This window comes from Dipodomys spectabilis, unplaced genomic scaffold (assembly GCF_019054845.1).
Source record: "Dipodomys spectabilis isolate Male_0828 unplaced genomic scaffold, ASM1905484v1 ptg000051l, whole genome shotgun sequence".
Lineage (NCBI taxonomy): Eukaryota > Metazoa > Chordata > Mammalia > Rodentia > Heteromyidae > Dipodomys > Dipodomys spectabilis.
This window is the reverse complement of record NW_024870728.1, coordinates 19,228,513-19,255,441: the sequence shown is the minus strand read 5'-3', so window position 1 is coordinate 19,255,441 and position 26,929 is coordinate 19,228,513. Positions and strand designations below refer to the sequence as shown.

The 26,929-nt window shown below is 35.4% G+C and overlaps 1 protein-coding gene across 5 annotated transcripts in view; it reads right to left on the bottom strand.

The window, feature by feature from the left end:
* Positions 1-26,929, bottom strand: part of Kansl1l (KAT8 regulatory NSL complex subunit 1 like) — a 103,799-nt gene that overhangs the window by 36,783 nt on the left and 40,087 nt on the right. For 4 of the 5 annotated variants that reach the window (XM_042679183.1, XM_042679184.1, XM_042679186.1 and 1 more), the window contains exons 4-6: positions 20,532-20,729; positions 14,827-14,948; positions 1,880-2,084 (exon numbers count right to left, since the gene is read on the bottom strand). In XM_042679183.1, coding sequence (XP_042535117.1) covers positions 1,880-2,084; positions 14,827-14,948; positions 20,532-20,729 — 525 coding nt within the window. The remainder of the gene's footprint in view (positions 1-1,879; positions 2,085-14,826; positions 14,949-20,531; positions 20,730-26,929) is intronic. The other variant, XM_042679187.1, reaches the window with a different exon arrangement.

Genomic DNA, 26,929 nt, shown 5'->3' with positions numbered 1-26,929 from the left:
TCATGAGATCTCAACAGAAAAAGTTTAGCATCTAGGTAGGGCAAGAAATATAAATAGAAGAATGCAGTCTAGACTGTTCCAGTGGAAAAAATAGCCAGGACAAAAAAGACTGGGGGTGTAGCTTAGTGGAAGAACTCCTACAATGAAACCTGAGGTTTAAATCCCAGCACCCATCTGAATCAGAAAAAAAAAAAAAAAAAGAATCTGCTGTCTATCCTATAAGAGATTCTAGATTTAGTTTCTAGCATTAAAGAATGGAGAAAAGAGGAGACAAAAAGAAAAGAAAAAGAAACAGAAATGGAGAGGAAAGAAATCCAAAGAAGTAGGAAGATATGTCATACAGCAAGAACTGGAGATAGTTTATTTTGTCCTTGCCAACATATTCAGTGGTATACTAAAAGAAGTAAAGCCATCTTTTCTTTCTACAAATAAAAGTATGCTTTTAAAAATGACTGCATTCAATAAAGCATATTTTTCTTATACAAGCACAGATATGAACACCTAAAATTGCAGCGTTTATGTTCAAGAACAAAGAAAATGTACACTCACCAGCATTAACAAATATCAAATCTAAAAATGAGAACAGTATCTCTTCTTCTAAAATAACAGCTGTGCATATTTTCTTTACCTGAATAAATATACATCAAATACATAGTATATTTGTTTTCTTGACTATTTTTAACAGTATAGTTTTTAAATCACCTTAATATTTAATTTCTATTAAACAAAATGACAAAATAGTTTTGTTTTTTTAAGTGGGGGTTTGGGCGTCGGGTACAGTGATGCAAGCTACATAGGAGATAGAAATAGGAAGATCCTGGTATGGTCAGCAAGAGAAGAAAAGTTATTGAGATCTTGTCTCAAAGAAAAGCTGGGTGTGGTGGTTCACATCAATAATCCTATTGTAATTCTAGCAATTGAAGAAGTAGAGAGGTAGGACCCCAGCCCAGGGAGGAACTACAGATCCTACCAGAAAAGCAACTAGAAGCAAAAGGAACTGGGACCATGGTTCAAGTGGTAGAGGGATTGCTTAGCAGCAAGGCCTTGAATTCAAACCCCAGAATGGTGGGGGAGAGCTAGAGACAGAGAAAGAGAGTGAGAGGAAGAGAGAGAGGGGAGGAAAGGAGACCAGGGGAGGGAAAGAGAGGAGGGGAGGGAAAGGAGGAAAAGGAAAGGCACAAAAGAGGAAGAGAGGGGAAGGGAAGGAGAGGAGAGAAGACAGGAAGGCAGAAAGGCAGGAAGAGAATGAGGAAGGAGGGAGGGAGGGAGGGAGGGCTGGATTGGGCATGCTTAGCATTCAAGTGGCCCTGGGACAAATTATTAGCATTAACAAGTCTGAATAACGAGGCACCAGAGGCCCATGCCTGAAATCCTAGCTACCCAAGAGGCTGAGAACTGAGAAACTCAGTTTGAAGCCAGTGTAAGCAGGAAAGTCCTTGAGATTCTATCTATAATTCACCACCCAAAAGACTGAAGTAAAACTGTGGCAAAATAGTAGAGCTAGCCTTCTGGAAAAAAAAAAAAAAAAAGCTCAATCAATGCCTAAACCCTGAGTTTTAGTCCCAAAACTACCACCCTCCCAACACATACAAAACAAAACCAGCACCATCAACACCAATAACAACAAAAACCCTCAAATGAGCGATAACAACTTTTATAAAAATCTGGAGATGTGAAAATTTCAAAATGTAATACTATGTTTTAGAAATTATCAAATCTCACTCATAGTCACAATATCTTTTACAATATTTGCAAATAAACTGTAATTTTGTTTTCTATATGTAATTAAACTGAATATCTGTATAATCTAAATCCACTTATACTAGAAAGATATTAACAGTTAAATCTTCCGTTCTTGTTTTCCCAAAGGTGACCTTACCTGAGGAGTCCAATAAAAAGGGGGGCTCAATCTGTAGAGTTTCCGTTTGTGGAAATTCTGAAGTGGCCTTGTTCGAGCTGCTGTACTCGTGACAGTCAAGGATGGAGATTTCAATCTTGTCCTGTCTTTTCTCCTTTTCTTACTGTGCTTCTGATTAAGTAACCAGTTACGGGAGGAAGAGAGCTCATCTAAATTCTCTGAAGCACTGAAATATCATGAAATAATTGGGGTAGGAGGGAGATGAAACAAAAAACAAGAAAGACAAAGAAAACTAAATGTAAATTGCCTTAGTCCATTATGATACAAGAGTATTACTTTTAGCCAATTTTGTGGTTTGATGAAATAATTGATAGCAGTGGAGAATTATGCATTTATGTATTTAAGTTGTATTTATTATGTATGTAAGTTGTAGAAATAATTTCTATTTTCTACTACAAATAAGTATGTCAAAATTCAGGAAGTGCTCACAAGTTCTCTTGTATAATAGCCATGTTCTTTCTAAGTAACTAGTTCAAACACATACATATTACATAGTTTTAATTATTGACATCAAAGTTTTTTGCAATGGGTAAAATAACATAGGATTAAATGCCAGAATGCACTAAAGTCTCATAACTCCATCTTTAGCACCATTTCAGTGAATTCTGAGGCAGAGTGCAATTTTTAGAAATTACAAAAAAAAAAAAATCTGATTTAGAAACTACAACAATAAAGTAAAATAAAAACAATCATATAGCTACACATGAAAATAAGTACAGTTAATAATACTGATTTTAACATTACATTTGCACATTTATTTTCATTTATATTACATAGACAATAAATTTTACAGGCAGTTTTATAAAGTATGGCTTTCTACCTAGATTAAAACTAGTCACTTTAAAATCCTAACATAAACAAGTGATTCTTCTAGATGCAATACTGCTAATCAACATGTAAGTTCTAAATATGATATTTGATTTAAACAGAATTAGTGTTTCCTGATAAACATGACATTTTTCTATAGCAGTAATACTGGTTTTGAATCACATTTTGGTTGTTCTAAGTATTTTTTTTTTTTTTGGTAGATAAAGCAAGTAATTCAAGAATGCTTTTCATATTAATGAGAAATGAGAAATAAAGATGACTGAATGGTTTTAATTACAGAAACAAAAACAAATATACTGTTGTTCTATAGAGGGAGAAAAGCAGATGACAGCCATTTCTGTTTTAGCATATTAAGTCTTCAGAGAAGTCTAGAAAGAATACTTCGTATGTCAAAATATTCTAAAGCTCTTATGTCATGTAATTTGTTACAAAGCATTGATTTGAGGTATAATGCTACTCTTAAATTAACAGATCCAATCTCACATTTTGATATTGTTCATGGTGGCAGCAATAAACACATGGGTCAATGCTACATACAGTTTGCTATTAAAAACCCTGCCATATAGCTGTACTCTTCTGCCAGGAGTCTACAGAAGGCACAGGTAGCCCATATGATCAGGCACTGAGCAAGAAGTTAGGAAGAAGATGAGTTTAATTAAGTAGCAACTATTAAAAGTAATCAAGTGAGAAGGGTGAAAATTTAGGAGATAAGAATAGATCCAGCAAAACAGGTCTGCCTCCAAGTCAGAAACACCTTTAGGCAAAAACTTACAGAGACTCCTTAACTCCCTTCTGAATGAAAAGGACAAAGGTTGAGAACTGGCTAAAGGTGACCGGGTTTGCTAAATTTTAAATTTTCTAAGGTAGGAAAACTTAGAACAAAAAAATAGAGTGTAGTGTTATTCTTTCATGTGTGCTCTCATTTGTAGGTGATTCATCCTCAAATTCTATACTTTCTAACAAATAAGTATTCTTGTGAAGTGTCATCAAAATTCAAACTTCTCAAATAAATGAAAATTTACCGAAACTGGAAATGAGCAATCTGTTTACTTCACTAATAATGTAATAATTACACCATACTCATTAAAGTTAATTTGCTGCATAAAATAATTTTATAAATAATAGATGGAAGTTGTTGTAAACAGTTACTGTAAATCACTGACAAATTTTATGGAGTGTTTTACAATCTGTAAAGAAAGATTTATTGAAGCCTCCTCAAAAAACAAAGGTGAGGAAAATCCTGGGAAATATTGAAAAAGACAACACAAGACTGCACCTGTAATGATAATCAAAGTTGTATTCACTAGAAGACAGTGGAATATACAGGTGATTAAGTATTAATTCAAACATGAATTTCAAATGAAGATACCATTGGTAAGTCAACTTAAAACTATCATTGCAGGATATTCTTTTTTTAAAAAAAGCCAGCCAAAGGAGGAGACCCAGGAAAAGAACATTTCAGAAATGGGCAAGGCTTAGTATTACTGTTGAAGGATCAGTATAAATATGAATCACTGAGACTAAGGATACAATGGGAATTGTCAAATATTGTCATAAAACAATTATCAATTAATTACTAATATATGATGAATACATCCTTATGCTTTTAAAATACCAAGCTTATAAGTGGAAAATTACCAGGTGAGGTAATAAATTACTTTTTGTTGCTGGTTTTTTTTTTTTCTTTTTAGATTTCCCAGATGACAGTCAGTCCTTTGTGGTGTAGGTGTATAACTTGCTTTAAAAATGAATTAAATATAGCTAGGCACTAGTGGTTCATGCCTGTCATCCTAGCTACTTAAAATGCTGAAATCAGTTCAAGGCCAGCCAGGGGCAGGAAAATCCATGGGACTTTTATTACCAATTAACTACCAAAGAGCAAGAAATTTTTGAAGCCATGATTAAAGTGGTAAAATGCTAGCCTTGACCACAAAAGCTCAGGTACGGTAACCAAATACAAATTGAATTTGTAGGAGGAACACACGCGTGTGTGCGCACACACGCACACACACACACACACACACACACAAACACACACACACACATACACACACACACATTAAAAAAAAGAATTTAGAAGGGGATATAATAAGAATAAGGTAGGTTTTTCTAGCTTACATGTGTTAGTATTATCCCCAAAGGGTCATCAGCTCTACCCAGACCTGAGCTCCTCCCTGCCCTGGAGTTCCTGCCATAAAGCTGGCCCCTCCCTCTCTCTGCTCAGACCCACCTGAGCTCCCATCTACCTCACTTCCTCCCCCCAGACTCCCCTGCTACCTGGATAGGGACAGGTGCTATGTGCTCCCTCTCAGGGAAAACATGGCTCCTCTAATGAACCTTATAATAATCTTTCTCCTGTGCCTGCCTTCCTCTGCATGGTCCCCTGGGATGGATGTGAAGGATCCTTCAACATTCTTCTACATTCCTACTGCTACCTTCCTAATCCAAATTATGAGCTTTCTTCTTTTATACCAGCTATGCTGATCTCTCATCCACTTATAGGACCTGCTAGATAAATATTTTGAATTAATCTTGTAGTGGGTAGGTGCAGTGAGACCACTCAGTCTGCAGTGAAAACGTAAAAGATTTTATTGAGTGAAAGGTGCTTAAAGCGCCAGGCCACACCTGGAGTCAGGATCTCAGGAAACTACCCAGAGTACCAACCCACAACAGCTTTTAAGCATTTTGGGCTAGGGCGGGGAATAGGGAAGGTTGGGTGTTGGTTTTAGCCAATAATTGTTACAAGAAATTTGCACCTCAGGTTTAAATTTCCCGCCAAGGTTTTGCTGGCGGGAAGCAGGGGAATAGAACAAAGGATGGTAATGGTTCAGCTGGGTTAGGGCTCACATTGTTCAGAAAACAGCAGAAGAGGAGTTACAGAGTTACAGTTACAATTATAGTTACTAGCTAAAATAGCTAGTTGCCAGGGAAGTCTTATCCACAGCACACTTACTTTTTTATCTTAAAATCATTGATTATCCATTTTACACAATCCAAGTCAAATATTATATTCCATCTTTACTTCCTCCACCGTATCTCATCCTGTTATACACTTCCCTTTCTCAACCTGCTATACATACTGCTTAAAATCTTTCAAAGCCTTATTGTCTCTGGAAGATTTATATCTTTATATATTTCTAAATGACCTGGTTTGTCTGGCCTAATATAACTCTCTTACCTCTTCCTGCATCATGCTTGCCTGCTCTTTATTCCCTGTGTTAAAATTATAGTGGGGAAACTGAGTCACAGCCATCTTCATGCCTGGCCAGGTGCTGGGACTGTTGGTTTCACAGACATCCTGAAGCCTAGCCAGGAGAAGGGGGCTGTCCACACAGCTCTAAGGCCAAAAGGTGAGATAAGTCTTCCTTTAAATTGCAGATGCCTGGCTCAATGGGTTGGGCCAGGAGGGCCCAGCCTGGGGGAAATGTAGATGTGCACACTCAAGTTGTTTAGCCCCAGGGGAGCTCCTAATCTAGTGCTGTGTTTATATATAATACTTTGCTGAGGTTTGGTCTCCACCCAACCTGTGACCTTTGTCTTTAAAGGGTCCATGCAAGCTCTGTTCAAGGCTGCAGAACTTTGTAAATGGCCTTCTGCAGTCCACTAGGGCTACAATAAAGACTCCAAAATTCGGCCTCTCAGTGTGGCTTCTCTATTATCTCATGGCTGGTTTTGAAGCGATAGACTAGGAAAAATGAGGTATGGTCTGCTAATAGCAAATACAGGAGATATTCCTTCATGTACTTCCCTTAAGATTAAAGGAACAAAGTCATTTTGGGGGAAAAGAAGCAGGATAACTTATGGAAACTGAAGTCTGGTGTAGGCAACTAAGAAATATGGTATCTAAAAGCTTAGAAATGCTATCTTTGCTTCAAAGAGAGACAACTGAATGCATTCTTTCCTAAGGGATGCATTTCTCACTCAAGAATTCACAACTGCCAGATAGGATGCCCTAAAATGCAGATAGCAGGATGTCTCCTCCCTTCAAGGATAAGGATCGGTTTTATGGCAGGATGCATTCTTACCTGGAAATTCTGAGCATAACAGAAGGTGTAGTTAAAGCAAAGACAAAGCACCTAGCTTTGCATGACTTAAAGCCAGAACCCCTGCCTTTACCCTATAAGTACCCAACAGCCCAAGGAGCTGTGTCTCTCTGGGTATCTCCTTGTCTGTGTCTGTGTCTATGTCTTTGTGTCCCTATAAAAGCACCCACACTCTGCTAGAGTGTGCCCCTGCCCTTCTGTTTGTCTGCTTTTTTTGTGTATGTTTCCTTGCTTGTTTACTTAATAAAGCTCTGCCAAGTTTTCTTACCATTGTGACTTGTCCAGAAATTCTTATTCTGTGATTGAAGTCAAGAACCCTAAACAAAGAGTTCCTATACTTAAAGGGGAGCTTCACTAAACCTCAGCTCTGTCCAGTGACAGTTTTATATCTGATTTAAGGTATATATTTTACTGCACAACTTAGTACAACATCTATGTATATGCTAATTCTGCTCCTGGAAGCTCTACACATCTTTCACTTGTAATTTCCAGCAGTCATTTGAGTACCAGTTCTAAAGTGAGTTCTATAAGTCTTTTTTTTTTTTTGCTTTTCAGCTCAAGGTGAGCGCTCTACCACTTGAGCTACAACACCACTTCCGGTTTTCTGGTGGTTTTATTGGAGATAGAAGTCTCACAGTCTTTCCTGCCCGGGCTGGCTTTGAACTGTGATCCTCAGATGTCAGCCTCCTGAGTAGCTAGGATTACAGGCATGAGCCAGTTCTATAAGTCTTGAGCCATTGATTGCCCTATATCCCTCTAAAGACTGGGTGTAATTTTCTACAATATGATCCCTATTTACCTTTTGTTCATATCACTTCTCATGGTAACAATTTTACATTTATTTCCATGATCATCTGGTAAATGTCTTCTTCCTCAGTCAATCATGGTCCATAGATATCTATTGTATCTATTCCTGTATACGATATAGCACATTACATATCTGGCTGATGCTCAGTACTTTTTTTTAATAAATACAGAAATATATACATATATGTTGTCAAGTTTATGATTATAGATCACACATGCATAACATATCATACAACTAAATAGTTTGATGAATGCCTAAGAGCCAAAAAAAGTCTGCAAATAGGTTACAAGAGAGCTTTAGAAAAGTCACCAGGTCATTCTTCCTAGAAAAGTCAATTAAAAAATAGCACATGAAAGCATAAAATCCCACAAATAACAAAAGCATTTGTAATTTAAAAAAAGAAGAGTACCACTAGAGGTATCAAAATATTAGACTTCAAATTAATCTACAAAGCCATTGTAACAAAAGCAGTAGTCCTAACAAAAAGAGACTTGAAGAGCAATAGAACAAGAGACTCAGAAGTAAAGCCATAAGCTACATCTCTCTAATTTTTGACAACGGATCCAAAAATATATACTTTAGTAGTAGTGGAAAAACTAGTTATCTGCTTGTAGGACATTGAAACTTGATTCCTATCTTTTACCCTATACAAAAATCAACTCCAAGAGGACCAAAGAACTCAAAATAAGAATTTTACTATAAGATTATGTAGGGAAAATCATGGAAGTAATAGACATAGGTAATTATTTTCTGAATAAGACCCCAATTGTCCAAAAAAAAAATAAGAAGAATTGACAAATGGGACTACATCAAATTAAAAGGTTCCCACACAGCAAAAGAAACAATTATTAGAACTAAGAGACAACCATAGAATGAAGGAAAAAACCTTTACCAGGTATTCAACAAATAGAGAATACATATTCATAATAATGAAAGAATTCAAACATGAAATATAAAAGGAACTGACAGTTCTCAGATATGTAAGTGGTTAATATATACATGAAGAAATGTTCATCATCCTTAGCCAAAAGTAAACACAAAACTAAGATTCATTCTCACTCATCAGAATGGCAATCGTAAAGAAAACAATAACAAATGATGGTGAAGATGCGGGGGGAAAGGTACATTGTTGGTGTAAATGTAAACTAGTGCAATCATTATGGAAACTAGTAGGAAGTTCCTCAAAAACTTGAAAATAGACTTAGCCTATGACCCTTCTATACCATTACTGGAAATATATCTAACTGAGTAAATCAATATTTTAAAAAATGCCTACACACTTTAGTTTATTGTAGCACTATTCACAGTAGCCAAACTGTGAGTCTGCTAAAATGTCCAACAACAGATAAGTGGATAAAGAAAATATAATATATACTATAGAATATTACCCAGCCATAAAGAAAAATGAAATTATGTCACTTGCAGGGAAACAGAATTGGAGACTAGATTAGCCAAGCTATAAAGCAAAATTTCTCATCAGTTTGCTTATATGTGGAAGCTAGATCTAAAGGATTTATATATTTATCAACATGCATTTTTTATATGTATGTATGTATGCATGTACTCATACATGATTAACTATGGGGTTGGTTAGGGGATGCGGGAAAAAGAGCAATGGAAGACCAATGATTTAAAAATATAATGTAACTGTGTATGAAGATGATACAAGGAATTGCAGTGGAAGTTGTTCATCAATAGAGTATCAGAAGAATATGAAAAAGAGGGTTATTCTGATTAAACTATAAGGAGCTGGGAAGGTGGCTCAGTGGTAGAGCACTTGCCTTGCATGCCTGAGGCCCTGGGTTCGATTCCTCAGCACCACATAAGCAAAAAGCCAGAAGTGGCGCTGTGGCTCAAGTGGTAGAGCACTAGCCTAGAGTTGAAGAGCTGAGGGACAGCGCCCAGGCCCAGAGTTCAGGCCCCATGACCGGACCCCCCCCCCAAATACTATAATTTTCATATCCTTATTTTTACACTGAATATTCCAAAATAATTATGTTCCCAAGTGATTACGTAAACACAATTTTAATGGTTTCATGGTATGCTATCTTGTAGCTGTGGCACAATTTGTTAAAGCTTTATAATTTTTTTATACTAGAGTTTAATTTTAGATTTTATTTTATACTATTGATTTTAGATTTACATTATTAAAGATAAAAAGGGAAAATAAGCATTTTATAAAAGAAAGTAATTCCTACTGACACTAATTTCAAAACACAGCAGGGGAAGTTTTATTTCCCTATTGACATCATACATCTAGCTAATATGATAATTAATGTCATTCATAGGAATCCAAAATTATATTGAAAACATTGAGTTGGAATATAATGCTGGCAAATAATGTTTTATCATAATTGAGAAGTGACTATTGAAACATTGTGAGGGAGAAAGAATTACTTTATATGTGACTACTTTGCCAGTTCAACTTAAGTTTCTCATTATGACAGCCAATTAGAAAGAATGGCTGTATTTCATGTGAGATAATTACCATTAGTGGAAATAAATAGAATGGGAATGATTGATTGGAATTTAATTTCCAATCACATTCTGGAGCTCATTAAGGCAAAAACAAACACCAAAAATCTAGACATTACTTCAAGTAGAAATTTACTTTCTCAGAGATTATACCCCATGGGGTAAACAACAATCCATTAGCAACATTTTATCTTCACATAGAATATGAGTTCTAAAAGCTCATAAATACCTCTATTATGATAAAATGTAATGCTTCATTTATTTGAATTCTCAATATTTTTATTTTGCTCATTTCCTAGTGATTCATTTCAGGTCTTAATAAAGCATTAAAAAAAACCTCTAATACTTTCCTCCTATTAAATAAGAGATGGGGTTTAGGAATCAGTGAGTAGCAAATGTGCACAAGGTATCCTAGAAAATTATGAACCAGACAAGCTTAAAGACAATGTAGCAAAGTGATAATTAGGATATCATAAAATGACCTTAATTTTTTAAAAAAAATTTTCAAACAAGAAGTTCTATATGATCCAAAAAGAGTATCGAAGAAATGGACAAATTAAAAATTTTGAATTTCTTTTAATGGTATAATTAATTATGATAAAATGAGATATAAAATTCAAATAAGCACGCCTTATTATAGAAATTATATTACCAAAGAAAATCACAAAATTGCCTATTATTTATATATATATATATATATATATATGTTTTACATCTGTAATATTCTGAAACTGCTTGTTATCGTTCTGCTAGTTTTGTCTCCATTAATTAATACATTTGTATTAATTCACACATTTTGGTTGAGCATGTACTTCAAAATTCACAAATAAATGCAAGAATTCTTTTCAGGCCACAAGGAGACTAAAGATATATGATAGCTGCTTGTTCTTTTCCCTAGTCATTTCTTATTATCTTCTGTAATCATATATGAATACTTCTTTTAAAAAAAAAAAAGACAAAACAAACATCATCCTAGATCAAGACAGATTTGTCAGGTAAAGAGAAGGGAAAGATTATAAACTCAACAAATGGATCAATCCTGTCACAAAAACTTTAAGATAAAAGGTTAAAATGAGATATAACTATTTCTCCTATCAACAAATTAAATATTATACCTGTGAATCTAGATTATTCTCATTCTAAGGTTCATGATGATTAATGTCATTGAAATTTTCTTTTCAAAATTATGAGGACAACTGTATTTTCTCTTTATCCTTCTTGAAGTCGTATATGGGTTGAGTCTCATTTTTTAACATGAAACTATGAAATATGACATATAAACAAATACATAGAATATTTGTTTAACTTGGAAATATAAAACAGTGCTTCCTTCAGTCAGCTACTGACCTGAAACTACCAACCAGACCAAGATTATAACATTATCACAAACCAAGAAGCTCCCAACCTATTAAGGAGACTCCCTATCATATTTAGTTTAGGATATCAAGGACCTGAGTACAATTTAAGTCTATTTACCCTCCTCTGGCCTTTATGGAACACACACATATGGGTTATTTATTCATCATTGTTATTCATGCATACTTTAAAAAATCAATCTAAATATATTTTATTGTTTGATTACATCGATACATATTCCTACAGTTATTTACCATTGAGATTTTCCTTCTGGATCATTAGTCTACTTTTTCGGTTTAGGTGGGCTGAAAATGCTTGTGTTTCACACTTAAAAACATTTTCTCTTTACCTCGAAATTCTAAGTAAACATCTATTTTCTTTGAGCACACAGAAGATACCATTCCACTAAACCCTGGCTCCTTATAGCTCCTGAGAAGTCAGCTATATCTAACTATGACTCCAATTTAGATAAAACCTTTCCCTCAACACTGCTTACTTTTAGATGTTACCTTTGCCTTTGTCTTTTCATATTTTCTCTACTTCTAATAGTTTTCCTGACCTATTTCTTTTTTATTGTCATTATCAGAAATCTGTGATTTCCTGAATTTAAAAGAGGAGAGAAGAAAGAAGTGTATTTGTCAATATCTATCCACAGCTTCAGCTAATTCATTAAGCTCCATTTCTCACTCTTAATCTGGCTATAATCGCTTTATAAAAAAATTCATCAACATACATCTTAATCTCTTTCATGACACATTTAAAGAATACATTTATTTTTTCTATACATACCTTAAGAACTTTGTGATTAAGTATTACTAATTTACAATCTCTTGCTCCTTTTATTCCCTTTATGTTAATAAAGATGCTTACAAGAATACTTCCTTTGACCTTGCATAGTTATTTTGTAACTTTTACAGGAAGCAAGCTTGTGATATAGTTTTGACTCCTCTGTACAGATTCTCTGATTTCCACATTTATCTTTTGTCTCCCTCATGACACTAAACTACTCTGGTGAAAGTCTTAACTCATAGCTGACAAAATAAATAAATAAATACTTTTTAGTACTTCTCTGGCATCTGACATAACAAACTACGTTTTGTTCAAAAGTTGATTTCTTTTCAGTATTTATATTCTCTTGTCTATAATATATCCCAGTTTCTATGTTTTGGGTGAAAGAGACATACAGATTATAGCATGTACTATCTTAAATGGTAGAATAGTTATAAAATATTGTTACAAAGCCGGAGATATTCCCCAAAATCTTTACATTTATAACATAGTTTAATGGTCATCTGGTAGCAGAAATTTACAAACACTATTGATACATGTTAAACAGAAACTGTAATGTAAATTGCTCACCTCTTCTTTGATAATAAGTAGCCTTATTATATGATCTAATAAATGTTAGCAAATAAAGACAATCTTTCCTTTAAGAGAAATACAACTTTCATAATGAACTTGAAAAGAAATTCTTTTTGAAACACATTACAGAGAAAGTAGTTTAAGTTTACTGCTATAAAAAGCCTTATTAAAACACCTGTTGGCACACTTTAAAAAGTTAAAGTCAACATTTTTATATGAAAGTACGCTCATTTCTACATATCCTTAAGAGACTCGTTTCATAACCCCTTCAGATACCCAAATCAGGAACATTCAAATCCCTTATATAAAATGATGTAATATTTACATATAACCTACACACATCCTCCTGTAGATTTTAAATCATCTCTAGATTACTTACAATATCTAACCAATGTAAATGGTTGTCATGCTGTGTTCAGAGAAGAAAAATAAATTTATACATGTTCAGTACAATGGCATTTTTTCTCAGATAATTTTGATTAGTAATGTTGGGATCCAGGGACATGGAATACACACATGGAGAATGCATACTGGTGGGGTAAACTACACTTAAAATGAAAATGTATCCATAAACATGCACATACATAAATATGATATATATGTATATACACTAGTACTTTCTTAGGTTAAAATGTTATTAAAATCACATAAACCACATACATCTTTTAATGATTCAAATTATAAATCAGTTTATACTGTTATCATGACTCACATAATTAAGATTTTTAGATTTTTAGAAGTATCATTGTTGCCTTATACAACATATGACTCCTTCATTTTCAAAGTGAATCAGCAGTGATGCAAGGAATAAATATAAAGCCAACAAAAAAATAAAGCAAACCTAAATAATAATAAGTATCCCAGCATGAATAAAATTGTAAGATCATTAAAATTTAAACTTTGAAACTAATTAGAAATAAAAATCAGATAATTGCATTTTTAAGAGTTGGGTTATAGCCAGGCACCGATGGCTCACGCCTGTAATCCTAGCTACTCAGGAGGCTGAGATCTGAGGATCACTGTTCAAAGCCAGCCCGGGCAGGAAAGTCTGTGAGACTCTTATCTCCAATAAACCACTAGAAAAAGCAGAAGTGGCACTGTGGCTCAAGCAGTAGAGCACTGGCCTTGAGCTGAAGAGCACAGGGACAGTGCCCAAGCCCAGAGTTCAAGCCCCATGACCAACAACAAAAAAAAAAAGTTGGTTTATATTCACTAATTTCATTAAGCATATGATGTCTAAGAAGCATGATTTCATCATGGTATAAACTTTCCTTTTATTCTATATCAAGAAGTTATTAAAATAATAAATCATGTAATTATTAATATTAATTCAAATTCAAAAGTATTCTTACTCCTCCTTAATAATAAGCCAAAGCTAAAGTTATAATTTGACTTGAAAAATTTAGATTGTTCACAAAATAATATTCTATTAGTAATTATTCTATTATCTTCTATCACTTCTTTATATAAGAAAAGTCCAAGAGAAAAGTAAGAGAAATAAAATATAACTAATGCTCTTCTGGAAAAAGAATTAGAAGTAACAGACTATATATTATTTCTGATATAGAAGACTGGTAATGATTTTATAGCCTATGTTTTAATACATTCAGAAAATTATATTATAAAAGTTAATATACTAAATCAACTGAATAAAATTTAAGCTGAGCTTACTGGTGATATTTGACAATCTTCTGTTCCCAACCTATACTTAGGTACTTTTTTTCCCCTCAAAATGCATTTCAAGGATTTGTGGAATTAAAAAGAACAAGAGGTACAAAATAGAAAGCATAGTAAGGTAGTGGTTTATAGAAAATGCTATCAATGGTACACTTTTTTAGGAAGATAATCAAATATTCTGGAAACCTTTATTGTTTATTGCAAGGTTCATATCACAAAACTAAGTCTGTCATCTAAAATTATTATCTGTGGGTCACCAATTATAGTCCTTCATTGGAAGAAAAAAGTAGCTATAATAAAAAGTAGCTATAATACTTATACATCAACTAAAGCTAAGTAAATTAAATCAAGTCACATACCTCCTGGAAATTCCATTAGCCAGACATTTATGGCTACAGGATTTGGAGGACAGGGGAGATGAAGTTGGAGACAAGTTGAGTGGAGCAATCAAACTGTTGATGATTTCGGTCAACTGTGCACTCTGCAAGGAAACACTCAACCTTTCAGTACTCTGAAATGCAAAATGTGAGCTCACTGTCTGGCCTACAGTGTTTTCTTGTGAAACATGCAAGTATTTACATTTTAGTAATTATTTTCATCTACAAAAAATTATCTACAACACACTGATTTTTTCCATTCGTATAAGCCAATCTTCAGTTTAAATTATCCATTTTTGCCATATCCTTTTTTTGAATTACAATTATTTTTATCAATCCCATTCACTAAACAGCGGATAATAGTGAAAAACCATAGCTATAATTTATTAAGTACATAGCATGAGCCAGACACTTATACTAAATACTCTAAAGCATTCTAATCTTTGCAACTAAGCTGCAAAACAGGTAATATTAGAGCTATCTAGTGATATTACTATCAACACCAATTACAGATGAGTAAATCATAGCAAAAAAAAAAAAGATAAATAGCATAGGCATGGGCTATAAAGCTGGTAAAAAAAAAAAAAAATGGTGCTAAGTAGTTTTCAAATGCAGGTCCAAATCTAATACCACACTTACTTCTCAATTTTTCCAATTCAAAAATATAAAATTATGATTTCTGGCATCCAAAATATTCCTTAGCTCCTCACCTCCAAATTTCAATATATGTAATAAATATAAAATTCTTCTAAACATCATAACTTTTTACAATTATAATAAAGGCCACAAAATAGAAATGGCACATTAAAAAAAAAAACAAAAAAACAATTTCTGCCAGGCAGTGGTGGCTCATGCCTGTAATCCTAGCTACTCAGGAGGCTAAGATCTGAGAATCATGATTCAAAGCCAGCTGGGGCAGAAAAGTCCATGACACTCTTATCTCCAATTAACCACCAGAAAACCAGAAGTGGTGCTGTGGCTCAAAGTAGTATAGTGCTAGCTAGCCTTCAGCAAAAGGGCTCAGGGACAGTGCCCAGGCCTTGAGTTCAAGCCCCACAAAAGATTTTGCTTTCACTGCTTTTTTCTTTTGGACAGGATGTTACTATGTAGCCTAGACTGGCCTCAAACCCAGAATCTTGTAGGTTTCAAGAATTACAAACATGTACCACCATGTTCACTTTAGAAAAATAGTAAGGTGGGGCTGGGAAGGTGTTAGAGAGCTTGCCTTGCATGCATGAGGCCCTGGGTTCGATTCCTCAGCACCACATAAGCAAACAGAAAAAAGCTGGAAGAGGCACTGTGGCTCAAGTGGTAGGGCTCTAGCCTTGAGCTGAAGAGCTGAGGGACAGCGCCCAGGCCCAGAGTTCAGGCCCCACAACCGGACCCCCCCCAAAAAAAATAGTAATGTATGAATATTAAAAAATATAAAGAATGTCAACATAATTAGCAAGGTAAACTATTTCTAACTGCTTGGTATATATTTTTATAACCAGATAGTTTCCTTATTATGTGTGAGAATATAATATAGCCTCCCCATATAAAATTAGATATTTGGATCACTTTGAACCACAGTCCTCTAGATCTCAACCTAAGTGGCTAGGATTACCAGTGTGAGCCACCAGCACCTGGCTGCACACATTTTTTAAATATTAAACCATGCACATGAATTTTCCAAACTAGTTTTTCTCCCTTAACATAGTATGATTGTCTTTAAAAATTATGTATAGACATGTTTCACGATTTTCATGGACTGTAAACTATTTTACCACAAAGTAATTGTTTTCAACCCTTCATTTGAACAAACCTCATAATGCTGCAAGAAAATGAGTAAAGAATATGATAGAGTTAAATCAAATATTCAACCCTTCCAAAATATTTTTCATAATAAAAAATCTTAAAATGGTTTATAAATGTACCAAAAGATGTGTCCCTAATAATTTCATTTTAAAAACAGTTCCTGAAGGGTTGAGAGCCTGCCTAGCAATACAAAGCCCTAAGTTCCAATCCTGGGGCTGGGAAGGCAGCTCAGTGGTAGAGTGCTTGCCTTGAATGCATGAGGCCCTGGGTTTGATTCCTAAGAACCACATAAGCAGAGAAAGCCGGAAGTGGTGCTGTGGCTCAAATGGTAGAGCACTCATCTTGAACTGAAGAGCTCAGGGGCAGTGCCCAGGCCCAGAGTTCAGGCCCCACGACTGACACACAAAAAAAGAGATTCTATCTGAAACATAACTGGAGCAAAAAGGACTAAGACTGGGGTTTAAGAGTAGGTTGTCTACCTAGCAAGTACAAGGCCCCATGACCAACCAAAAAAAGGAAAAAAAAAAAAAAAGGAGATAAGAGTCTCACGAACTTCCTGCCCTGGCTGGCTTTGAACCTTGATCCTCAGATCTCAGCCTCCTGAGTAGCTAAGATTATAGGCATGAGCCACCAAGGCCTGGCTCTTGTTATTATTTATCTCCAAACATATCATCTAAATCTTTCAAGCCCTTGGAGTTCACTGATCAGGTATATGTGAGTAACTGGCCAAGGTGAGCATTAAAAAACACCATTGTTATTTTACAATCAGTCAAACTAATTTGAATTAACAAAGACACCAAGCAAAGTAAATTAACAGATGCATAATTTGAACTCTAGTAACCAAAACCATCAATTTCAAGAGAATACACTTAACAACTATTATTATAAGATCTCTAGCACAATATTTCCCAGTAGGGAAATATTTTATTTATTTTAAGGAATTTATTTTAAATCATTTATAGAATTAAAAATAGGGCTCCTAGCCAGACACTGGTGGCTCATACCTATAATCCTAGCCAGTCAGGAAGCTGAGATCTGAGGTCTACAGCTCAAAGCCAGCTCAGGCAGGAAGGTCTGGGAAATTCTTATCTCCAATTAACCATCAAAAATGCAAATGGAGCTGTGGCTCAAAGTGGTACAACATTAGCAAAAGAGCTCAGGAGCAGCACCAGATCCTGAGTTCAAATCCATGACTGACAAACTAAAACAAATAAATAAGACACCTTTTAATTTAAAAATAAATTAGCTAACAATACAAATATCAATATTACAAATCTATGCTAAAAATAACTTCAGTGTACAACTCAACAGCACCTTTATATTTTAATGGCCACCTCTAATAAAAATAATCAAGTTGAAATATTATCAATGGACAGTTGTATAGCAATAGATTATCTTAATAAAAATAGGTATATCAAGCTCACTACCTCTACCATATAATTGACTTCTAGATTTCCTTAACAAGTATTTTAAAACAATTTGATTTAAAAGTAGATCTATAAAATATTATGACATTATACCATTACTGTTCCTCTCACAAGTCGTAGTTCCCTACCCTATCAAAGTCTCTAACCTTAGTGGAGCACCTGCCTGGCAAGCTGACGACAAGGAATTCAAGCTCTACTATCTCCCTTGCTCACTCTCTCTCTCTCCCCCTCCTCTCTTTGTCTCTCTATCTCTGTCTCTCTCTGTCTCTCTCTCACACACACACGGAGGGGGAAGGGAGAGAGAGAGAGAGAGAGAAAGGAAAGAAAGAAAAAGAAAGGAAGGAAAGAAGGAAGGAAGAAGGAAGGAAGGAAGGAAGGAAGGAAGGAAGGAAGGAAGGAAGGAAGGAAGGAAGGAAGGAAGGAAGGAAGGAAAAAGAAAGAAAGATTCCAATACCTCTAACCTTCCCATCAACAATGTGACCTAAAATGCATGGGAATGAGTTCTATACAGGCCATCCTCAGAGGGACCTATGATTGCTTAACACTCCACTGTCACCATTTGCGACTCTTAATTTTTCAACAAAGGACTTTGTAATTTCATTTTGTTCTAGGCTTTACTAATTAGCCAGTTCTGATAATTTCTTAAAGTCTAACAAAACAAATTAGTAGTATCAAGGAAAGAGAACCAACTTCGCAAAATTTTTGTTCTGTCTTTCCTTATTCCCCATTTTTCTTTCTTCCTTTTCCCTTTCCTTCCTTTCTTTTTAAGTAATTAATCAGTTAATTAATTTGACGCCAGTGCTAGGGCTTGAACTCAGGCCTGAGCTCTGTGTCCTGTTGCCCAAGGCTAGATTCATAGCTCCACTTCCCACTTCTTAGTAGTTTATTGGAGATGAGTCTAATGGACTTTCCTGACTGGGCTGGCTTCAAACCTTGGTCCTTAGATCTCAGCCACCTGAGTAGCTAGGATTGTAGGCATAGCAACTTACACTCAGCTAATCTTTAATTTTTGAAACAAGGTCTCTTCCTAAATCTCTGGCTGCTTTGGAATTTGCTGTGTAGCTCAGGCTGAGTGAAACTCATAATGCTCCAGCCTCAGTCTCTCAAATGCTGGGATAATAGGTATGTACCACCACACTTGGCTCTAAAAATGTTCTCTGAAAAATGATGATCCCTCTAGAATTAACTTAACCAGTTTACTGTTCAGAAAGTAGTGACCAACAAGTGCAAAAAGAACGCTTGACTGGGACAGGAAGAGCTGAACAGAGGGAAAAAGAGGGAAGCATGTGAGACTGTAACCAGTACGAACTTAAAACATGGCTGATACGGCAGAGGACATTTCAATTAACAGCAGGTAACTACCAAATAACTTTCTGCATTCCAAAATATTCTGCAGAGTGTTTTGCTTACATCTTCCAGCAAAGGAAAACTAAGCAATCGTAGGCATAAGATGGAGTGGGAGAATGTCTACTGTATTTTGCTTGACCAGGAACCAAGTACTAACTTAGTTTACAGTTTATGTTAGAAATACTCAGGAGAATTAAAAATAAGCATGTGTGAAAGTATATAATTTCCCAGGGGAACCACGAAATTATGTAATATGGTCAATACAGGGTATACCTCATCTAGTTATAATGGATTTATATTGGGTAGACACGAAAAAATAAACTTCTCAAATCGTTGAGAATAGAATTTAGATACTAGGGAAAACTTTATAATCAAAGTAGTTTTTTGAGAGCTACTATAATTTGTTATTTTTTAAATAAATTTACATTTCAATCTCAATAAATTAGTCAAACTATTTTTTATTAACTACTGTAATTATATAACATTGTTCTTTCTCCATTGAAAAAAGCATACTGATTAGAAATTTTGTTAGAAAAAAAGATTTTCCAACTCTGTTGTAAATTAATACTCACCTTATGGCTCTGTACTAATACTTTACATATTAACTTAAGTAACTTTAACTACATCAACATAATAGAGACAAGTTGTGTAACTAATATTTAAACTGTATGTAGTGTCAAATAGCCAACTTTAATTATCCACATCCCAGGAGTACACGCTTACAGTGGTAATTATTGAATAGTCTTTCATTGCTGTGACAAACTATAAAAAAGAAAACAGTGGACGCAAGAGAATTTCATTTGGCTCCTTTTATCAGAGGTTTCACTCCATGACGGGCTGGTCTGTTGCCATGAGCCTGGGATGAACTAGAGTGGTAGCAGGAGGGCATGGCAGAGCAAACTGCTCACTCCAAGGTAGCCAGAAACCAGACAGACAGAGGATTCAATACATGAACATCTGCATGGAATACTTCATATCCAAGCCATAGCCGGCAGTTTATGAAACTCATGAAAAGTGGGCTCACGTTGTAGAGCACTTTTCCTACCAAGTGCAGGCCCTGTCCAAAAAACTGATGAGAAATTACTTCATACTATAGACACTACACTCCAACATTACCTGTTTCTCTATGTTTCGAAGAAGTAGTGTAGGGCTGCTTGGTGACATCTCAAAATCTTGTTCTGGTAAAGGATCTTGACTCCCTTGGTGGGCCTGGGAGTTCCCTGTAGTATGTAACAAAGCTGCTTGGTCTGTGAATTGTATTTGTTTTTTCAAAATGTCTTTTGGAAGTTGACATTCTTCTAGGATCACTATCCCCTAGACAAACAGCAATGCAAGAGTTGAAATGAAAACAAACTGATAGCTAAATTACCTTCAATACTACAGTGCACACCAATCTATGGATCCTGCTATCATTCCTTGGGAATTCTGAAACATTCCATTGAAAATTGTGTTTATTTTCTGTCTTAACAACTAGCTTGTTTGAAATATGGTTAATACAACACATATGGCTTATGGGTTAGAATTGTAAAATACTATAGTAACTGTTACATATGCAGAGTTTTTCTTTATTAATTTTAACTATTAATATGAAAAGCATGAAATATTTAGAATAAAATTAAATGCTTACTATACTCAGAATACAGACATTTCAAATTGGATTCAGAGTATTTCTTGATATACTCTGATATTTTGAGTATTATATTTCTATTTGGCTTTACATTTGAGCACTGTGGGTTTTATAGGTTAAAATATTGAACTTACCAAACATCCAAACAACAGTTCCCTCTATTCTAGCTCCTTTTGGAAAACACTAATGATCTCTGCTCATGTGGCTGCAGCTAGCAAGTGGGCAATGGAGACAAGAATGAAAGCGGGAAAGGAGTACACGTGCATGATATGAATGTTTCAGCCACTTCTTATGGTAAAAGTGTCTCTTTTTCTATCCATTCTCCCACCCTTTCCTGCAAAGGACATGCACAGTGTGCACATACACAAATCCAAAAAGCTGTAACTCTGACATCCTAGTTTAAAAGGCACTACACTCCTAACATGGTACAACTTTACTCTTGTAATAAAAAATAGTTTAAAACATCAATATACATTATTTCATTGTATATATTATGATTAATTAATTTCATTATTTCAAGAACAATAGTTAAGTAACTACTGTGGGCTGGCCTATACAATGTACATGTTCTATTTTTGTTTTTTTTTTTGTCAGTCATGGGGCCTAAACTCTGGGCCTGGGTGCTGTCCCTCAGCTCTTCAGCTCAAGGCTAGCATACTACCACTAGAGCCACAGCAACATTTCCGGCTTTTTCTGCTTATGTGGTGCTGAGGAATCAAACCCAGGGCTTCATGCATGTGAGGCAAGCACTAGACCACTGAGCCACCTTCCCAGCCCTGTAAATGTTCTATTTATAGGATGGAAGCTGCCTATGAAATGTAAGAAGTGTAGTTCATATTATAGAATTTGTTTTACATTATATAATTTACATCATGTACCTTTAGAATGGACATATTCAGGTATATTATTAAAAACACATTTTATTATTTTGTATTAATTTAAATACCATTGATATTTGGTAAATACAGTAATGCATTATTTTTTTTAAACCTACATTTAGAATAGTGCTGGTTTTCTGAAATTACCAAAGAAAAACAGATCTAGTTATTGATCTCAATGACTAGTTTCTTAGACTACAAAAGATAACCATAAAGAAATATGAAGAAGCCAATGAAGGTGGTAAATCCAGCTCATTGAACTCAGCAGGAGGATCATAAGTTTGAAACCAGCTTGAGCTATATAGACAGTTACCAAAAATTACTTTAAAAGCAGGGTAAGGGGAGTTCATTTCTAATCCCAGCACTTGAGAGGCTGAGACAGAAAGATTACTAGTTTGAGGCCAGCCTGGGATACATTGTGAGACTTAAGAAGGAGAAGAGGAGGGGGTGGGAAGGTGGCTCAGTGGTAGAGTGCTTGCCTTGCATGCATGAGGGCCTGGGTTTGATTCCTCAGTACCACATAAGCAGAAAAAACTGGAAGTGGTGCTGTGGCTCAAATGGTAGAGTGCTAACCTTGACCTGAAGAGCTGAGGGACAGCACAAAGGCCAAGTTCAGGACCCACAACCGACAAAAAAGAAGGAGGAGGAGGAGGAATGGAAAGGAGGGAGAAAAGGAGGAAGGGACGAAGGAGGAGAAAGTAGAAGAGGAAGATGAGGACAAGGAGGAGGTTTCTGTAGAAAAATTATTTCTGAACTTTCAAAATCTATTTCCAAATCTTTAGAATTGCTACTTTTTGGAAAGAGGAGGGCTGGCTGTATTTAGCTCAACAAAATGTTCTATTTCCTAGAGGCCTGGCTAAAGTGGTAATGCCTACCTAGCAAGTTGAAATACCTTAGATCAATTGCCAGTAACATGCACACTTACACACAGGAAGACACGATTATGGATTACGGGATAACAAAAGAAATCTAAGAGGGACTAGATAGCCAGTATGATGGAAAAAACCATTATGAGTTGTTGGTTTGTGGTTTGTTTGTTTGTTTTCTGAACTGAGGAGCTGTTGTCATAAGTAGAAAGCTCTAGCTGGAAAAAAGAAGAAATGTGGAAATCTGTAATGTGACAAAGCTGTTACAAACAGATTCTCAGAGCTACCCTCTTGGTTCTCAAAATGCTATCCTTAAGAAATATAAGGAACCAAGAAAAATATCTTTCGTGGGATTTTTACTGAGAAGCTTAGATTTCTTTTCATAAAATAATTTATTTTATGCCAAGTGTCAGTGGCTCACACCTATAATACTGGCTACTCAGGAGGCTGAGATTTGAGGATCATGGTTTGAATACAGCCTGGGCAGGAAAGTCCATGAGACTCTTATCTCAAATAAACTACGCAGAAAAATCTGAAAGTAGGGCTGCGCTCAAGTAGTAGAGCACTAGCCTTGAGCAAAAGCAGCTCAGAGATAGCACCCAGGCCCAGAGTTCAAGCCCCTGGACTGGAAAAAATGATGATAATTTATTTTATAGTCAACAGACATATAAAAGCTCAACATCTTTGGCCATAAAGAAAAAACAAATCCAAACAACATTGAGATTCTGCCTCATCCAATTAGAATGACCATGATCATGAAAACAATAACATATGCTTGCATGGAAGTGGGTGACAGAAACCTTAGTGCACTGTTGGTATACTATTTGTTCCATCACTCTGGAAAGGTTCCAGCAATTCAACTCTTGGACATTTATTCAAAAGATCACAAAGTAGGACACAGTAAGGCCACCTGTACAACCATGTTCACTGCAGCACCATTCACCATAGCCAAGGTATAGAATCAGCCCAGATGCCCACAATGGATGAAAGGGTCAAGAAAATGTGATATATTTACACAACAGAATTTTACTGATGCATTAAAAACCGATACTGCATCATTTGCAAAAAAATAATAAATGGAAGTACCTAGAAAAAATAATGTTAAGTGAAGTAATTCATGCCCAGAGACACAAAGGATACATCTTTTCTCTCATAGGTAGAATCTAGAATTAACTTATAAATATATAATAAACACTTCATGTGGTATACAAAAGTACATAAGTATATTAACCAAATTATTGTAGATTCAAGGGAGAACTCAAAATTCCTTAGAAAGGCTAACTCACAGTACAACAAAACAAACACTCAAAAGAAGTGCGGAATCAAGGGGAAGAGAGTAGATGAATTAAGAGAAGGGGGAAGGCGAATGGAGTCATAAAATTCAATGTGTATCCTACAAAATTAAGAATATTGAGGGAAGGGGTGGGGTTGTGAGGGGTAGAGGAGAATGATGTAATATGTGACATTGATCAAGATGCACTGTTTTCATGAATTGCTTTTATCAGTGCCAACTGCTTTGTACAAAATTAATACTATACCTAATACTAAAAAGAGTCTCATGGACTTTCCTGCCAAGGCTGACTTCAAACTGCAATCCTCAGATCTCAGCCTCCTGAGTAGGTAAGATGTATAGGCATGAGCCATTGGTGCACACTTTTCCACATGTTCTTGACTCCATTTTATTTGTTTTACTATTTCTTGTTTTACCTTTTATTCTAATTATTCTTTTAAGGATGATGTCCCTTTTTAAAGGCCAAATTTATTGAGACAGAACTTACTGGCAGTAAAATAAATCCTGTCAAAGCTAACATTAAAATTTTCATTTTAATAGATATTATAAAAACATATAATCAAACATGTAAAAGAAAAACTTAAACAACAAGCATACAGTATTGCTTAGAATACACAGAATATAAAAGTATGCTGTCTCAAGTCAAAGGATTATGAATTAGACCATCTAGATATATATATAAAACTTAGTTACCAACTTAAATGGAACTCACTTTGTTGGAAATTTCCAAATTGCTTTGTACTTAACTTTTATAGAACTCTATTTGCTATAAAAATTATGTAACATATAGGCTGGGAAGGCGGCTCAGTGGTAGAGCGCTTGCCTTGCATGCCTGAGGTCCTGGATTCGAGTCCTCAGCACCACATAAGAAAAAAGCCGGAAGTAGCGCTGTGGCTCAAGTGGTAGAGCACTAGCCTTGAGCTGAAGAGCTGAGGGATAGTGCCCAGGCCCAGAATTCAGGCCCCACGACTGGACCCCACCCCCCCCCAAAAATTATGTAACATAATAACTATTAAAAATGATCAAAGAAGAGAGATAATCTAGAGATCTTAAAAGAATTAGGAAATCACTATAACTGAAGGCTCTTGTAAAGACAGTGTAAATAATGAAAAAAACTAACTACAGTAATTTAATGAAACAAAGGTCCACTGGGAAACTACTTGAAGATAATTCCTCAAATGTAACAGGCATATAGCATAAACATGTATTTCTACCCTTTTGTCCACTTTACCAAACACCACTTTCCTAGCTTCCTATTCCAGGCCTGTACAAATCACATTTTGTTTCTTTGAATACCATAGTACTTCATCATTCCTGAAACTGATTGCTAATGTCACCAAAAATTAAAGACTGCCTTTTCTACCATGAATCCATTAAGAAAATTACTATTATCCTCCAAAATCATACTGAGAAATCAACTCTTTCTCTGATTGTCTGACCCCTAAATATTCTGTTCCCTCTGTATGTTACTAAAGTATGTATTTTTGGACAAAATATATCCTGTCACAATTGTTTACATGTTCTCTCTCCCTTATCAGAATATAAACTCATGCTGAGTCCTGATGACTCTGACTCATATCTGTAATTCTAGATTTTGGATCTCAGGGGCTGAGATCCAAAGGATCATGGTTTGACATCAATCCAGGCAGAAAAGTCCAAGACACTGTCTTTAATATAACCAGCCAAAAGCTACTCTGAAGGCATGGATCCAGCCAAGCAAGTAAGCCTAGGAAGCACAAGGCCCTAAGTTAAAAATCTTTAGTACTAGGGGAAAAAAAGAGAATCTGAACTCATGGCAGAGCCTATCTTTGCTAATGTTCTGATCCTAACTAATAGCATAGTTCAAGGACTCATCCTTTTTTAAAAATTTATATTTATTTATTTTGCTTGCTTTTGTGCCTGTCCTGGGGCTTGAACTCAGGGCCTGGGTAATCCCTGAGCCTCTGTACTCAAGGCCAGTGCTCTACCAATGGAGCCACAGCTCCACTTCCAGCTTTTTGTTAGTTAACTGGAGATAAGAGTCTTATGGACTTCTTGCCAGGGCTGGCTTCAAATCATAATCCTCAGATCTCAGCCTCTTGAATAGCAAGGATTACAAGCACAAACCAACAATGCCAGCTCATAATTTTTTAAATTTTTTATCTTCACATGATTTCACAAGGAGTTACATGTTAACATGTCCATTTATGTGTATAATGCATCTTGATTGGAAACAGCCCTTCTACCATTCGCTCCTTCTCACTTTCCTCTTACTTCCTCCTCCAATCACATCTCATTTCCCACCTCCTTTTTCACATACGTACATTATTATGACTGCATTCATATGTTGTTCCTTTTTTCATTTATTCTTCCCTTCTTACTACCTGAGCTTTCTGATATTCATTTTGTAAAGCTGTTAATTGCTCAAAGAGCTTATACCATGGAGCTTCATTCCTGCATACACTATACTTTTGTCATCTTAATTGTGTATATATGTATATATGTGTATATTTACACACACATACTGAATCTAAGATCTACTATGAGAAGAAGCATGTACCCTTTATATTTCAGGGCCTGACTTACGTCATTCAGTATTTTTTTTCCAGATTCACCCATTTCCTTACAAATTACATAACTTCATTCTTTCTGATATCTATGTATACATACCATTTAAAATTATTATTCATTCATTCATCTATTATAGCAATCTGGGCTGTTTCTATTACTGATTTTCATAGTGGGTGCATTAATTTACCTTTCCACAATTTACATTCCCAAAGTGTTTTAGGGAGCCTTCTGCCCTCCAACATTTGGATTTATTCATATTCCTGACGATGATCATTTTGACTAGCGTTAGAGGGTATATCTCA